This window comes from Calonectris borealis, chromosome 2 (assembly GCF_964195595.1).
Source record: "Calonectris borealis chromosome 2, bCalBor7.hap1.2, whole genome shotgun sequence".
Lineage (NCBI taxonomy): Eukaryota > Metazoa > Chordata > Aves > Procellariiformes > Procellariidae > Calonectris > Calonectris borealis.
In genome coordinates this window covers 14,782,406-14,799,833 of record NC_134313.1, presented here as the reverse complement: position 1 = coordinate 14,799,833, position 17,428 = coordinate 14,782,406, and the positions used below count along the sequence as shown (strand labels likewise).

Here is a 17,428-nt window from a genome sequence, read left to right as displayed (position 1 = left end):
TGCTGCTGAAGCTAAGAGGTGCTGAAAGCTACACCATGCTCAGGAAGAACTGTGAATAGCTCTTGGGCCCTGGGAGGTAACTTCAGTTGAGCAGAGTTTACTTAGGACTAGTAAAAATACCAAGCAGTTGAATAGCATCAGTGTAAGGCATCATACAAAGGAAAAGGGCAGAATTAGACTCTTTACATCAACTCCAGGTCTCCTCCTAAATTTCACGAGGGCACACCTTCTGAAGTAACAAATAATGGCAGAAGTTATTACCATTTTTTGTCATAGAATCATAGAATCATTTAGGTTGGAAAAAAACTTTAAGATCATCAAGTCCAGCCATAAACCTAGCACTGCCAAGTCCACCACTAAACCATGTCCCTAAGCGCCACATCTACATGTCTTTTAAATACCTCCAGGGATGGTGACTCAACCACTTCCCTGGGCAGCCTGTTCCAATGCTTGACAACCCCTTCAGTGAAGAAATTTTTCCTACTATCAAATCTAAACCTCCCCTGGCGCAACTTGAAGCCGTTTCCTCTCATCCTACTAGGTCATTGACTACCAAGTCATCGCTAACTTGTTCCCACAAGAGGTATTCCCACTAAACACTTGAAGACTTAAGTTGCCAAAAAAAGAAACAACCAGCAGAAGCTTTGCTGGGCACCACTGCACCTCTGCACCGCTCGGTGCTCTGGTGCAGCGAAGCAGCTCTGAGCCTCTAACCGGACGAGAAAACCTCTGCAGAGGAAGCAACTTGGGCAGTCTTGTGACACAGCTGAAATATCTTATGGCCGATGTTAAACTTTGGCTTATAAAGATTGGAACTGTTTAACTGCCTGCTCGACGGTTTGCTCTGCAGCAGCGTTTTAACGGGGACACAGAGGAGGCACTTGTCTCTCTCCTGCTGACGGACAAGCCGCAAACAGCCAGTTGCACTGGGTCAGAACCCGTTTTGCCCATTCCCTCTGAAAGAAGAGGGACGTTTGTGCTGGGGACACAAAGGCTGATCTGTTTGGAGCTGGCCGCAGTCCTCCCGCCTGGCTCCCATCGCTGGCCTGACACAGGCTGGCGTCGAAGGGGAGAGGGTGAAAACGCAAGTGCTGTCCCATTTCCCCAAAGACTGTTCCTAGCAAATGTCATTATTTCAAAATGTTGCACTTTGAGAATACTTGTGTGAAGTGCTCATGAAAATCTCAACTGTGTAAACTGGAGTCTAATTTGTATATTCAACATTGCTGCTCTTATAAAGAAGTTAAACATGGCCACATTTTTTCCAGTGGAAAAAGCTATGATCTGCAAAATGGTACTTCTCTCCTTGGCAATCGCTATCATTTGCTTGTTTGTTTTGGTGTGGCATAGGTTGGGAGGGAGGAATGATAATAAAAACATGAACGCTTTCTCTCCTCACCTTGAACAGTGACAGGCTTAACAGCAAGCAGCTTTATATAGTGCAATCATAGCACTATATGCCCACATGAGAGGAAAAACAAAATCATGGGTCTTCGTCTTGCATAGCCTTACCCAAACTTAGCTTCAATGAAATATATTAAGACATCTGATGCGTGCAGAGGACATCTGGATCTATATAGTTACAGGATCGGGGCATAGAGAAAGGAGCCTACACACACTAAACTTCAGCCTACGCACACACTGCAGAGAACTGGATAGGGCGTTCTGCCTGTCCTTGCTCCCTGCCCACCCCACTTAAGCCTGCGAATATTTTCATATATTGTTATTTTCATATGTTGTTATTATACAGCATTTATTTAAAGGCTGAAGAGACAGCGTGACCTAATTTTGCTCTGCAAAGCACTTTCGGGGAGTACCTGTGCACAGGAGCCGTGGATCCAGCCAGGCAGCCATGAGGAAGGCTGGCCCGAGGGGGGCTGCCAGTGCCCCTCGCGGCTCAGTCCCCTCCGCCACCTCCCATTCTGAACAGGGACATGGTAGGCGGTGGTTCTGGGACACAAGCAAACCTCCCCCCAGAGCAAGCTGAGGCTGACAGGCCCTCTTCAGCCTCCCAGGCCACTGCAGCTTATACGAATCTTCAGCAGGACTATTCAGAGTGCTCAGGCTGCACCATGGGGGGCCTTCAGCCAGAACTGAACCCCAGAGGAGCCGATGCCAGGGGCACTGCAGCTGAAGCGCCTGTTGAATTAGACTCACATTATTCTTCTCCTAGCATTTATCAAGGAAACAATGTTCAAACAGCATGGAGATATCATTGCAGAGCTGCGTCTCACTTGACTTTTCTGAATCAGTTATTATACTTTAACTGGGTACTCTTCGTGTAATACTTCTTTGCAACACTCTTCTAAAGCTATGATTACAGGTTTAAAATTAGGGGTTAGTTTCAACTCACTGTATTTTCTAATGATGGCTATATTTAAAAGGAGAAAAAAACACAAGGTCATTGGGTGTATTCCAGGCCTGGAGACCTCAGGGCTCCTGAGCTAACCCAGATTCTCCCAAGACCTCAGACACAAAATACACCAGGCTTGCAGTTTGTGTACGGTCTTGTGATGATACCAATTCTGGCACTTTTCAATCATTCTCAAACTGTGACTGCAACTTTGCACCTCTTTAGAGATAAAGAAAACCATCAGGTTTGGCTGCTAGCCAGGTGGCCGTCAGCAGCTGATGGAGCCTGCCCAGCCACAGCGTTCAACCCCAGCAGCGATCTGCCAGCGTTCAGATACACAAAGCAGCCAGCCGGGATAAAGTCAGCAAGCTAACATTTTGATTATGCAATTACTTGTTAAGCTACAACTGCAGGTTTTCCTGCATAACCAGGCTGATAAACATCAAACTTTTTCTGATGTTGCCTCACATCCTAAATGGTGCAGTCGGAAGCCAGAAAGGAGGTGAATGATATTCAGAAAAATCAGTGGGGAGAAGAGCATTGTGTTGTCAGGTCAGGGGGAAGACACGCAGAGGCTTTGGGCTTGGTGTACTCTGCACACCCAGAATCTCTCTGATGGCTGCCACAGTCTGGCATACACTGCAATGGCACCAAGGTAGCAGCAAACTCTAATTTCTCCTGGAGAACCACCTACGCACTGACAGTGCTACAGAGAGGGCGGGAGGGCACTTACAAACCTCCTGTTCAACAGGAAAGAGGCCAAATTTCTGCTGGGCGCAGCTTTTTGGAGAAAAACGTAACTCTACAAACCAGCCTTCACCTGAAACTACATTTTTGTGGTCTCCAAAAACAATGACTGCTTCCTGCTCCCAGTTAAACCTTATTTTTAGTGTGTCTCTGCTGTTGCAGAGGTCAGAGCTTTTAGCGCTGAACAAGAAAGAAAACCTGAAACATCCTTTGGGAAGCTGTTGATACAGTATCTGTCACCCTGGAATTTAAGAGAAACCTTGGAGGTTCGCAGAAGTAATATTTTGATGTTTTTATAATTTGAGACAAGGACCCAAAGCTCAGGCACGGATCTGACTGTGCTGAATGATTCAACCTTTGTGATTAGCACTGAACAGTAGATTAAGAAATAACGATTGTTTAATTAATTATTATTGCACAAAATGACTGAACTCAGAGAGTTAACTGCTGCCACATCTATTTTACAATGCTTTCGCTCATCGGGCTTTGGGGAAGTGGGAAGGGAGGCGGGACAAGCCGAAAGGGTTGTGGAGGGGGAGTATGGAGTCAGGTTTGCTAAGCACAGTAAAGCAGCATGTTAACACAGAGCCTCATCTGAAATGCTTGCGAGCAGGTCCTCTCAGCCACGCAGGAAGCCAGCGAAGTGAGTCAACGCCCAGTAAGGACCAAAGATCTGTCCATATTATTTTAAAAGAGAATTAATGCAGTAGGTATCAGAGACAGGATAAAGCTGCATCAGCATCTTTTCTTCCCATCAGTGATTTATGTCAATATTGCCTGCTAAAAAGTATCCTAATCCCACTGAAATCAATGGGAAAATTCATGCCAACTTGAACAGGAGGCGGCTTTCACTCTCCCACCTCGTGCTCCACATTCACTCTCCTTTTTCAGCACTCTCTAGCAGACGGCAATTCACCCCCACCAGCCTGGCCATCGCCCGCTCGCCGCTGGCCGCTCGGCTGCAGACAGCCGGACGTGGACAGTGGGGTCCAGGTGGAGAACACAGACCCTGAGAAAAAAAAAAATTGCAGGTGCAGCCTCCAGCAAATGAATCAACCCAGAGACTCCTTCAGTGCAGGTATAATCAAGAGGCTATTTTTTTCCATTTTCACAGCACAATTAACTTAATATACATAGCACTGACAACAAACAAATTCTGTCTTGGATACGAGCAAATGCATGTACAATATGCATGCAAGCTCATGGCGTATGCTATATGTGTGTACCCACTTGTACCTTGTGCCCATGTAATACTGCTGAAAGACATTTATAGCTGTGCCCACTCCAGGTCTAGGTCAGCTCTGGAATTAAACAGCTACATTTAAAGGCATTCCTAAACCAACATCAGCCAGTGCAATAGTGAACAGAAAGAAAGCCAAGGGAAAATAAAGAAACAAAATAATGCATCGCATATTCCCCCATAGAAATAATTTTCCACCCTTCATGGTTTCATGAACCCTTCTTCATACACATACAGTTCTACACAAAGTCTTTAATAGAGCAAAAGCTAAAAAGGTAGTGGGCCCATTTAATTTACAGCTGCATTGGGGAGATATTAAAATTACATCTAGAAGAGCTATTTTAGGCAAGTTTTAGAGACTCAGGAAGTTTCTTCCTCATGTCGCTTGGGATTGAAGGCTTCTACTGTGAGTTTCACAGAAACAAGGAAGCATACCCCCAGAACTATGACTAACTGAAAGGATCAAACATAAATGCCTTACAGGAATTCATGTAATATATCACTTGTGACTTCTCCACTGGAAGCATATCTGTTTTGGCTCGTACCTAATATACATCCTTATCCACTTTGTACAATGTGCGTATTGATAGAAAAGTAACAGAACAAAGTGATTAAGGGGAACAGCATGTCTAAAGTTTCCGAAGAACAGAATAGATACCTGCACTTATAGAAATGAACTACAATTTTTTAGTTAGAAATGAACTACAATATTTTAACAAGATGGGAAAAAACTACTGCACTGAGTTGGTCAAAACTTTTTGGCCATGAAAACTTCCTGCTGATAAATGTGACATGATTGCAAAGGTTTTCCACGAGGAGAAGGTACATTGGGTAATTCTCTGCTAATCCACATAGAAAATTCTACCTAGAAAAGTTTCAAAGTGCAAGTTCAAATCTGCCTTTTGAAAGCAAATTGCTTTCTTTTTAAATACAAAACGCCATTTCAAATTAAAACATCATAAAGATTCCCATAGAAACTTGTGTGTTTTCAAGTCAACCCTTCCTTTCCTCCCCCAAAAACCAAAAGGTATTTGTTCCTCAATATTTTGTTAAGAGAGTGAACCTTGAAACCTTTCTAAGGTCTTAATACTATTTATGCACACAGAAAGAAAGCTCTGGCAGTACTTGAATGAAAACTCAAGCATTAAATACTAACATTTCAAGGTATGCCTAGCAGAAAAGTTCAATATATATATAAAACAAAATCAACACCGAATTGTCTTAGCATAGCAGTCCTTACACAGGCAAAGCCCAGAATCAATTTAAGTTTATTTGTATTGGGTGAAATTTATAATATGCCCAGACCCATTTATTTCCTCAAGGCTTCACAGATGAAGTGCTGCTCTTTTGATAGTCTATCCCACATGTTTATTAAAATAGATATAACACAGTAAAAGGAAAACGTAAAACTGACAGAGGATCATTTTTAGTTTCAGGGATATTTTACATGCCACCTCTCAGAACTTCAATTTATGGCTTTCCTTAATGGAGCCTTTCAAGGTTGATTTTAATGCGTTAAGTGGAAATTCCACTAGTTTGTTACTGCAATGTTTTCTTTATGACCTGCACTCGTACATCACATAGGTCTGGCTTATTTATATAGACAACCATTCACTGAATGGACTGGGAACTTCTTAAAACTAGTTTCTTTCACTTGCATTCCTCCTGAATTAAAACGCTGTTTTCTTTTATTGCCTTTTTGGCGGGACACTTCAGCATTCCACAAACATGAAGACGACTGAAGTTACTATGAGCTTTTTTTTACCTTTTTTAAGGCAGGAATACAGATTTCCTCTCCAGGGCTAGACAAGAGCCTACGACCATCCCAGCACCAGCCTGCGACCCAACCGTTACCCCTGCAAAGAAGAGGGCAGCAAAAGCCATGAGAGCAACAGCAGCTTCAAGCAGATTAGCTGTGGCATCTGTAGCACCCTGAGGTTTGTTGGCAGGTTTAAGCATTGCTTGTGTCTCTCCCCACCAGCGTGCTCAGGACTTCCTCAGCTGTTTGAAGAATTTGAGCTATGTTAACACTTTGACCGGCCATTTACCTGAGCATCTAAAATCTAGATGGGTTTAATTTAGGCAAAGCACAATAATAACACCTGGAGGCCTTCACGAAGAGCCTGCTGTCATCATCCAAGTCATTCCAGCTTGAAGCTGGCTCCCCTTCTCTTGCAGTAAGCACATCTTCTCGACTTTATTCAACAGAGCTCACAACCAGCTACATCCCCTGCTCTGGAAGAGGCTTTCCAGGGGTGCAATACATAAAGTCCCTCCACGCAGCGTCGAGCCAGGACAGCCCACCACGCCGCCCTCGCAGTGGAGAGACCTGATGGGTAACACAGGCATCAGCTCAGCCTCTGCAGACCTGGCAAAGTCCCAGCAGCCCAAAGTTAGCACAACCATGTTGGCCCCAAGCACGTATGAAGGTCAAGCCCCAAACAAGGAATGCCTGTTGATGGGACGGTTCATTACAGAAGTATGCATATAAATACATCTTACAGTGTGTGTCTCTGTGCCCAGGTACCTATTTATGTGGTAGGTAATCCTACAAGAATCCTGCTGGTTCTCTGGAGACACCCCTCCATCCCAGCCACACATCGCTGATGGAGGCTGTGTACCAGGGGAGTCTGCCACTGCATGAAGCAGGCATAAATCAAAAGTGGCAGATAGTTACCAAGGATGTGTTCTTTCAGAAACAACAGAAGCCTTTGTTTCTGTCCACAGCATCCCCAACAAAAACAACAACAAAAAAAAACCAAAATCCCACAAAACAACAACAAAAAAAACCCCAAATCAACCAAAAAAACCCACAAAGAATTCAAGCAGCAAGTACTGAAGGCAAATCCTGCTCACCTCATTCCTGGAAAATACTCCTGAACATCCAATAATTAAATCCCTCCTTTGGCTTCACATCAGCAAGAGAAGGATCCCGCTGGCTCCTGCCCGGCAAGAGTAAGAACAACAGGAAGCTGCCTGCTATGAGGGAAATCATGTCTGCCATTGCTGTCCTGCCAGCCCCACTACCGGCCCTGTCCTTCCAGGCTGTTTTGCCGTGACTAAAGCCCAAACTCCAGGATAAACAGATAAATTCTCACTGTCCGAGTTAAAACTATTAGCTTAAGCTACATGCTGGATAACACTAAACCTATCCAGCATCTTTACCTTCACACAGCTGCCTCTTGCTCCCCTTGCAGAATCAGAGCCAATGGCAGTTAAAACACCCGTTAGTATAGTAAATCATCCTGGGAACAGCTATTATTGAAATAACTCAGGCAAGAGTGGAGATACGTTATTTCCATGGTATAGCTTTCAATACTCTCTCATAACTACTTGATTATATTAAAAGCCAAAATAGGTATTGCACCAGAAGAATACGCCTATGGCAAATGGAACATAAAGCTTAACTAATGGCCCTATTTCCCTGAAAGGGCACATGAGGCTGATAAATAGTCCCATGAGGTCATGTTATCTGTTGGAGCAAATCAGTTAAGTTGTGCCTCCTTTGCCAGAAGAGAATTTATACCCTGATACTGTTCCTTTCAAAAAAAAAAAGATATGTCTCTAACTTTCAGATACTGGGAAGAAGGAACTTGTTTCTCAGATACGTACACCATAGCAGGACTTTACACTAATTCATGCCATTAAAGTGAACAGAAGCTATTCACACACACGCGTGCGCACACGCAAGTTACTCACCTGTGTGCTGCCTGAAGTAGACTCACTGCTCGAATACATGTCATCTTTAGACAGAAACGTCCCTGAGCAGTGAGGAATAAGGCCACAGCCTTAATTTCGGTGACTTTTAGAGCTGTGCCAACAATCACGACTTCCAACAGTTCAGCAAAAAGCTGCACAGCATTTTTAGGAGGAGTGTGCTGTATGTTAATCATTTCTAATCAGAGACAGTTTCTCCACAGCTACTGTTCTGGCTCATTTCTTCACAACTAAGAACTCCATTTCACCCAATTGCCACAATACAGATGTGCTGCTTTGGCAGTGACCTACTGTGTCGTGCCCTTAGTACATGCGCAGTAACTAGTTCAGTAGTTCAAGTTCTTGACAAACCAAATTAAAGCCAGACCGTAATAGAAGTGTACAGTAGCAGCAGTTGGAAATTCAAGTCTGCCAAAGAGTTATGCAGAAATTGTGTCCCTTAATTTAATTTACGTGAAGAAACAAACTTAACCCAACAGCAAGATAGTATCTAGGGATGAAGCAATCTGAAGGACTAGTCACAGTTGATTAAAACTTTTGTAAGCAAGTTTGTTAACTTATGTTCTGGAGAAAAGTATGTTTTGATAGCTAAGTGGACGATGGACAAACCAATTCTGTCTTTTCCCAACTTCTCCTGCAAGCAGAGTTAGACAAAAAACTTTAGTGTCCTAGTTCATTACTCAGGGTTGCTGGACTCTGAGACATTGCAAGATGCTGGATGCCATAATTTCAATGAATCCTCTCTCTTCCAGAAGCACAAGGCACAGAAGGCAGGGCCATGAGCCATCTTTTAAAGCATGGAGACCAAGCCTCATAGAGCAACTTCCATGGTCCTGCAAAATAGCAGCTGACAGTCATCTTTTAAGAGCATGAAGGAGGCTCATAACCCACCTTCCAACACGTAGCATGAGCAACAAGTAGCCTTCCACACTTTCTACATACCTTGTAGTTTCTCACAAACTTCTCTAAGCCCAAATCAGCCATGCCTCACCTCGAACATCTTCTAACTCCCTCCTTGCATGACACTCCTCAAGGCATGTCACAAATGCTGCCACTCCCCTGATGTTCCTTCCCATCTCTGCAACGAGCTTTGTGCCCCTGCCAAAGCAGGCTATTTATTCCTACTATTCAGAGTTCCAGCTCTTTCCCAATCCGCCACAACAGTACGATGCTCTCCCTGATTGCTCTAAGTACAGATGTCCTGGCAAAGACCCTTAGCACAGACACATCTTATGCTGACAGCAGTATTTTTCTCTGCTCAACGTAGTTTAAGGTTTGGAGAAGTGACACAGCTGAGCCAAGCAAAGCTCACTTCATACCAGCCGCTGTAGTGAGACGAACGGCGAGTCAGGAGGGGGTAAGAGAGGTGAATCTTGCTAATCTCCACCCACCACGTCAAGGCCAGGAAAACGGCATTACATAGGCTACTCGTAAACCCTATATGATATATAGCTAAAAGACTTTTTGCATGTTCTAGTAACTCACCACTATCATCTCTTCTTCACCAACTATTTTCTGAGATGCTTGAAGATGCTTGACAGTTGGACTCGATGATCTTAGAGGTCTTTTCCAACCTTAATGATTCTATGATTCTGTGATTCTAAGAATTTTTTCATACTTGGAAAGCCAGAGTCTCCCGTGCACTGCTAGGACAGCTTTGTTCCGATCATATTTTGTTCATTTACATATGCTGTTGCTCTCTTGAACTACTGTTTCCTCCAATTTCCCTTCTACTGAAGTAGCTGTACCAATTCTAACAAGTAGCCATGGCAACATAATCTTGCAGAATAAAGTACAAAATAATCCTATCATCAGAAATCTAAATGAGAAAAATGGAATGGAAATAACGTGTTCTTAAAGCCTGGAAGTAAGTGACCACTGGAACAGATTACAAATAGATATGGTAAACTCTCCAACACTTAGGAACTCTGAATGCACACAAATGGATGCTATACTTAAAGTCAAATTTACAGATGAATTACTACTAGGAGAAGCTCCACACCACTGTCATAAAAACAGTGAGATTACGAAAGTAAAAAAAATAAAAAATCCTTCCCAACCTATACTTGAAACCATCAGCCTATGGGGATCAGCACCTGTATTGGGCTCTGGTTTGAATTATGGAGACTCCTCACCAGCTCCTCGGGACGGACGTGCAGTGAGTGTTTCTGACCCAACACCAGTGGGTGGCAGGGGTGGGGAGAGGCCAGTGCTGTTGGCGATCACCCATGTGAAAATGCCTTCCTGGGAGGGTGGGACTGGCCTTCAGTGAAAAGGCACCTGCCATGGCAAAATTAAGATACAAACACTGTTTAATTAACTACAGCAAAAGCTTTCAGCTTTCAATTTTACTCTGTCTAATGGTTTAAAGATTCTTCAAAGAGTTATACCAAGTTTTCAATTTAGTTTTCCACAAAGGAATTACTGCTGGGATTTTTAAAATGCTTTTTTTTCTAATGATACTTAACTCTGTATGTGCAATTGAATCCCAGATCCCTAGGCATATTTAGTCTTCTAAGCACCCTTAAGGAGCTGGTACTAAGTCCTAAGGAAGAATGATTTCCAAGGTGGGTGGGTTGAGGGGGAACCCTGCACGTGGTCCAAATAAATCCAGGAATGTGTTGCCCGCAACTGCCTTATTTTCTTTACAGTAACTGAGAAAGAGGTCTTGTACCAGATTTACTGCAAAGAGGATGTACTGATTCTTATCTGTGAAAGGTGATACAGACTGTCTGGACTGCTAAATGAGCCTGTAATCTAATCTAATCAATGAAAGACACATCAAGTGTTCCCACTCAAGCTTCCCCATCAGCTGCAGGCAGATGAAACAATCAAAACTGAGATTCTCGGGGACTGCTTAGACCTGGTGTTCTTGAGAATAAGATCACCTCCTCCTTTCCCTTTCAATTTCACTTTCAAACTGATGTGTGCCAAGGGCAGCTACACAGGCTATGAAATGCGGTATAGCCTCTAAGTACAAAGCGTTTCCTTAACTGCATATTTGCTGGCACCAAAAGAAAAAAGGTGAAGTGTTTTCTCCATACATTTACTGGAAGTGTAAAGAATAACTATGCATACAATTTGCAACACTGAGATTTACAGCCCTGACTGTAGTAAGTAGTTATGTCACGCAGGCACTTATTAAGTGTCCTGTGCCTCTTTTTTCCCCTATACTTGCAAGAAACACACTTTCTTGGATAAATATTGTATTTTGTTAAGCCCCAGAAATCTCCTGTGGTCACTACTTTACTGAAAGAAACACGAAAACATAGATAAGAGAGAAAAGTACAGCCAACAAGTAGCCCGTGACTATTTTGCACTATTTCAACATGTAATTCACACAGGCAGAATTGCATTGCTTTAAGAAAAAGGAAATTTAAAGAAAATTTAAAAAGGGCAGGAAGGGGAGAATCCTTACAATTCTTACAGAAATATTGTTTGGAAAATAATACATGTTACTATGGTACAGACTACACCATGCTTACTCTTACATTGCTTTAAAGCTGTGGATTACTCCCAAGAGGGCTACAGAAGATGACTATAGTCTACTGTCCATATGCTAAAATTCACTATTCAGGGGGCTGCCTCTCTGTGGGAAATTTCTGCAAACCCGGAGAGGCTGCGAAAGCCACTTCCCAAGGGAGCTGTAACCCTTCCTTGCAATTGTGTTTGCTTAACTGGGAATCACTCAAAACCAGTAAGAAACTGGCAACACTAAGAAGATGCTCCTCCTCCCACTGCGTACCTGCCACCTTCATCATCAGAAGCTCATCCACACACATTTAACAAGCTAGGAAGTGATGCAGTCAAAAATAATATCCTGAAGCCAGCTAGTAAAAAACACACTGATGAGTTTTTGTTTTCTCCACATCCAAATACAGCATCATGCAGAGGGGTCCTGTCTGAGATGAGCGCAGGCTACTTCAATTTCTCATTTTTTCACCGAACACATAGAGAATACGAGTAAAGCACAACCAGTTCGGTTTCAGAGCATGCCAAGGGACTGCTCTCATCTAGGATGCTTCGATAAAAACAAACACCTTTTGTGTCTTGAGAGTCACTTGAATGCAATCTGCTTCACATAGCACAAGAGGGGCTGCTTGATTTTCCAAAGTGCTTATTTAAGAAGATCCAATTTAACAGAACCGCAGGGAAATTATATGTACAAACAATAGCTGTCATGATAATTTTAGCTGCCTTCCACGCCTGCAAATATGCACTGTACAAGGAGGCTGTCTCGTCTCTCCTGTAGGGAAAGTCTTTGCGCTCCTGAACGCTAGCGAGAAGCTCCGTCCTGATGCACTGAACACCTGAGAAGCCATGCAGGGCTGACAAGCCCCACACTAGCGCTTCCCCTGGCCCTGCTCACTGGCTGCTTCGCTCCCCTGCACCCATGTCCAAGCTGAGAGGGAAAGCTCACAGGAAATGAAACCCTGCAGGCAGAAGAGGTCCATCCTTGCAGATGAGGAGAGAGCAGGATTTCTTAGGACTCAAGTCCCTCCTCACCATCACCTCCCTCTCCTCTTGAACCTTCTGCCTTACAGCTCCTCCTATGGCAGTGTCGCCTGTTGCCTTATTTCCCTTCCATTTATCAAATCCTATCTGCTTTCAAGGCACCCTGGCCAACCCCACAGATCAGACCTGTACGAAGGAATTGATTTATACAACTTTAGCTTAGTAACTGGACTGCGACAGATCAATGTCCTTCAGGAAATCAGAAGACAGAACAACCCAGGATGCCTATTAAACTTGTTAGAGTAGGACGTATCCCACTGGACTTTACAGCTGTGCCACCCCACACCAGCACAGCTACTGCAGCTATGCCACCCCTAACCCTTCAGCAAATAATTTCCATTTCTATCAGCTCAGAGACGATGATCAATGCAGCAAAAGAGGTAAGTGTTAAAACGAAACATTGCCCCATCCCTTGCCTCTTTGCACACCTTCTTCCTCCTGCCACCACCCCAGTGCCAGCCCTGCGGCCCACACACGGTGCAGAGGGCTGGGGAGGGATTTTCCGCTCCCTTCCTCCCTGCACAGGAATGCAGGAGAGACTACAGTTTAGTGCTGAGCTGGTAAATGCCTCATCTCACTGAGCAAGCAATTTTATAACAGACAGGCTCCAGCACTCTGATGTTGGGTGTATTGGGCCATACTGACCACATCTTCACAACCGATAACCTCTAGGAAATACTCAACCATAAGACCCTTTCCAGGAACGCACAACGCATTGGGCAATCTTGCGCCGTGAAATACGCCCCTCATGCTTCGCACCTTGCGATGCCTTTGCAAATTCAGCCTTCCTGGTCTGGAAGTCACAAGCAAGTCTCAGAAATTCCCTGCAAATCTAAATGTTGCATTTTGACCCTGGAAACTCATGCTGGCATTGCTCTGTTAATTGGAGAAAGATCCTAGAGAGGAGCTGCGCAGAGGTCTTGCCCTGCCCAGGCGCAGGCTGCTTTTTGCAATACCTAACTTTCTAAGAAGTCAGGAAATGGCAAATTCCTATTGTCTGGAAGGAAAGGAAAATCAAGGCTCTCCCTCCTATACTTTAAAGGAAAAAAAACTTTTGAATTTTCCTTCCTTTAGTAATAAAAAGACCATTTTAGACTGTGCTACTGAAGAAAGAGCTTCAAAGTGGGAAATGGAATTGCAGAGAATTGTTTTAAACTGCCTGTTTACACAAGGCATTCACGTAGAGAGGTTCCCCGCTAACGGAGTACCGCCTCCCAGGGCACCGCTGCGGCCAACTCTCCTTTTGGTTACTCCGCTGAAATAGCAAGGCAAAGGCAGGACAAAATACTGAGTTCAGTGTCAGAATATTTTAACTCTACATAGGGATGACTACTGAAATATGCTCTCAATTTACAAATTACAAATTCAATTGCAGAAACAACCACTGAGGCACATCAGCCCTCACAGAGCAAAGAAATGCCAAGAAAATAGCTGCGACGACGAAAGAAGCGGAGAGAAGGAGGGTTCTAAGAGTCCATAGTGAAACACCTTCATCCACTCCTACCGGGAAGACAACTGAGGGTTTTTTCAGACTCGTACAGCAGCAGCGTGTTCAGGTGCTGTTACTGCAGGCACTACACAGAGGGAGGGAGGCTGTTGCAAGCACTATATACATTACTCATTGGATCATACCAAAGGTGAGCCATTGCCTGGCCTGCACCCCGGGAAGCCCTTAAACTGCATAAACAAATCAGTTACAGAATTTAGCTGCAACAGCCTCAATTCAGACCTTAAAAAGAAGTTCATATTAAGACTTCACGGGTATCTTCGTAAGCGGTTCGGCTGCAGCGAGAAAGGACGAGACGCACTTTGGTCCTGCAAGCAGCACAGGGCGTGCAGGGAGGGGAGACGCAATTGCCTTCAGCTTCTTAAATCCTCATGGGGCACTAACTCCTTCGCAGTTTTCACTGTCATGTGGACAACACCAAATAGTTTCTCAGCATACAGTACTGCAGATGACATTTTCTCACATTCCCTCCCCTTCAAACTTTTTCCGTAACTTTATGCCATAGTTGATTGATCCTCAGCTGTACCTCCTAACCAGCAGCGGCACCTCCTTTGCTCCTCGGAATAAGCACCAAAAAGACACACGTGAAAAAATGTGCAGTACCGAAAGGGCTGCAGGCACAGTGAGGTGGGAGCGCCTGTGGCTCGGAGGAAGGCGACGGCACAGGGGAAGAAGGCGCAGCAGCATGCCTCAAATGCCACTGACCTCCTGTTAAATGAACTTCTGGGCAAATACGTAATCACTTTATCAAACACCCGCCAAGGGCGCTTCTGAAGCTGTTCATTCTCTCAGGTGGAGCTAGTAAATTAGTCCTTCTGAGAAGACAAGGATTAAACGCCTGTGAACGCTTCTCACTGCATGAACTCGCTGTCCTGGGGAACCTGGCTCTGCTTCTGCTCACGCCCTCCCCAACATCTGACCCGTTCTGGAGGGACACCCAACCTCCATGCCTCTTCCATGCACACTGAAGTCTGCTCCTTACTCCGGGCTCGGTTTCTAAGGCTACTTCTTACAAAACTGTTTCAGGCACCCTTGAGAAAGGAAACGAAAGGCGCTGCTTTGCAGGGATGGCTAATGTCTCAGTGAGGCACCGCCAGCTTCATTCAAGCCTCTTTTTCCCCCCTCTTCCCTGCTCGGGAGCGGGGTGGTGGAAGGGGGCAAGGAAGAATTGCCCAGCGGGAGGTTTCGGGCATTTCGAGCTGGTTCGGGAAAAGTCCCGCAAGCCCTTCGCTTACGGCCCGAGTGGGCTCCTTTACTCCTTTAACCCCTCCTCTCCCGGCACCCAACTCCCCCCATCTTTCTTGGGCTGAAAAGCCGCGAAAATGTCCAGGCGGCAGATCCTGAAGATCTGGCAGATCCTGGCGGCGGGGGTCGGTCAGGCTCCCACCGTGAGCCCTCAGCCTGGGAGCCGACCCGCCGGCTGCGGAGGCTCCGGCGGCCGCGCACGGACGGGGGCTGCGGGGGCTCCGGCGGCTGACAGGAGGGCGGAAAGTTCAAGCCCCGCTCCCCGGCAGCCCGCTCGTCCCTTCCCGAGGGGGTACGTCCTTAACCCGTGCCGTCGGGAGTCCCGGCGCGGCTCGGGGTGCGGGGGAATAAAGTCTTCCCGCTGGAAAGGCGCCCGGAGGCGCCGTAAGAGAAGCACGGGGGCACCTCTCCACCCCCCGGCTCGGCTCCGCCGCCACTTCGGCAGCCGAGCCAACCTGCCCCAAAGCCTCCCGCCCCGGGGCGTGCTGGCGGCCGGGCTGCCCCCAGTCCCCCGCCCCATCCTCCGGCCCCTACCTTCCAGCAGCACCTCCTTGCCGGCCCGTTTGAGCGCCTGCACCGCCTCGTCGTGGGTGGCATCCCGCAGGTCGGTGCCGTTGACGGCCAGGATGGCATCGCCCACGTAGAGGGCCTGGGTCTGGTCAGCCGCCAGGCCCTTGAAGATCTTGCTGATGAGGATGGGCATCTTGTTCTCCTTGCCCCCCTTGATGCTGATGCCCAGCCCGCCCAGCTCCTGCTTCAGCACCTTCACGCACCGCTTCTTGTTGGAGACGGCCTCGGGCACCTGCTCGGGGGGGTCGGTAAAGGCGGTGCGCACCGCCGCCGCCCCCCCGCCGCCCTCGGCCCCGCGGCACGCCGCCCCATCGCCGCCCAGGCCGTTATGGGCCGCGCCGTCGGGGCGCTCCTCGCCGCTCAGCACCAGCGCCTCGCCGCCCAAGTTGGCCAGCACTTTGTGCCAGCGCTCCCGCACCAAAACTTCCAGCCAGCCGCTGCGCTGCGCCCGGCCGCCCCCGCCGCCGCCCGCCGCCGCTACCGCCATCTTAGGAGCATGCTGGAAGCGCCGAGTGACGGCACCCCCGGCACGGCGCGGCACGGCGCGGCGGCACCGGACTTCAGCCGGGGGGCGGTGAGCTCCCGGCGCGGCGGGGTGGGGCGAGGAGCCGCGGCCGCCCCCCCGGGGCCGCGCCGGGGCGGGCGCACCTGGCGGCGCCGCCCGCTGCCGCCGCGCGTGTGTGTGCGTGGGCGTGTGTGTGGCCGGGGGTGTCCCGCCCCTCCCGCGGACACATCGCGGGGACGCGTCCTGGCCGAGTCGTGGCTCTCCTCCAGCCGAGCGTGCGGGGGCATTTAGCTCTGGAGGGACCCGCGGGGAGCGGCGGTGCCCGCCCCGGCAGATGCCGTCTGGGCGGCCGGGGGGTAGCAGGGAGGTGAAGGACATCAACGGCAGAGAAGCGTTAGCGAACATGCAACTTTGTTTTCCCCAGAGACCGTTTTCTAAAGTGGATTAAAACTAATAGGTGGCACAAAGGTAGTTAAATTTCAACTGTATGAAAGTAGAATCCAAGTTGTTTCACGGCTTTGTAGCATGAAGGTGGGAAGTGATTGTCATGGATACTTTTGCACATTTCGAAACGATTTTCTTTGCCCTTTGATTACAAATTTTTAAGGCCCATGAAGGCCACATTGCCCTTTTTGCAGTTTTTCCCGTGCTCACTTTCCTCCTAGGAAGCAATTCAGTGCCTGATGAGGGGCTCAAGGCTCCAACTCGGGCATCAGAGAGGACAAAGCTTTCACATTGTGGGTTTGGAGATGCCACCAGTGCGCCTGGGGGTGCTGCTCCACAGCGATGTGACTCTACAGACAGCAAGCACCCCCTGGACTGCCTTTGTTTCTGCTCCTGGCCAAGCAGCTCTGGCTCCTTCCTAAGCTGGGCTGAAAACTCCAGCGGTTCTGGAGCATTTGGTCTATGTGGGAGCAACACTTTGGAGAGGTTGCGGTGGCCAGTGGGGTTATTAGTCCCGTGCATTTTGGCCACGTGAGTCATGTGGGTCCCTAAATGCAGCATCTTGCTCCTCTCTGAAGCGATGCC

At 47.1% G+C, this 17,428-nt stretch overlaps 1 protein-coding gene across 1 annotated transcript in view; it reads right to left on the bottom strand.

Annotated features, from left to right (window-relative positions):
• SNTB1 (syntrophin beta 1) overlaps positions 1 to 16,440 on the bottom strand; it is a 116,799-nt gene extending 100,359 nt beyond the window's left edge. The window contains exon 1 of the mRNA XM_075141230.1: positions 15,859 to 16,440. Coding sequence (XP_074997331.1) covers positions 15,859 to 16,381 — 523 coding nt within the window. The 5' untranslated portion in view covers positions 16,382 to 16,440. The remainder of the gene's footprint in view (positions 1 to 15,858) is intronic.
• Between the last annotated feature and the right edge of the window lie 988 nt (positions 16,441 to 17,428).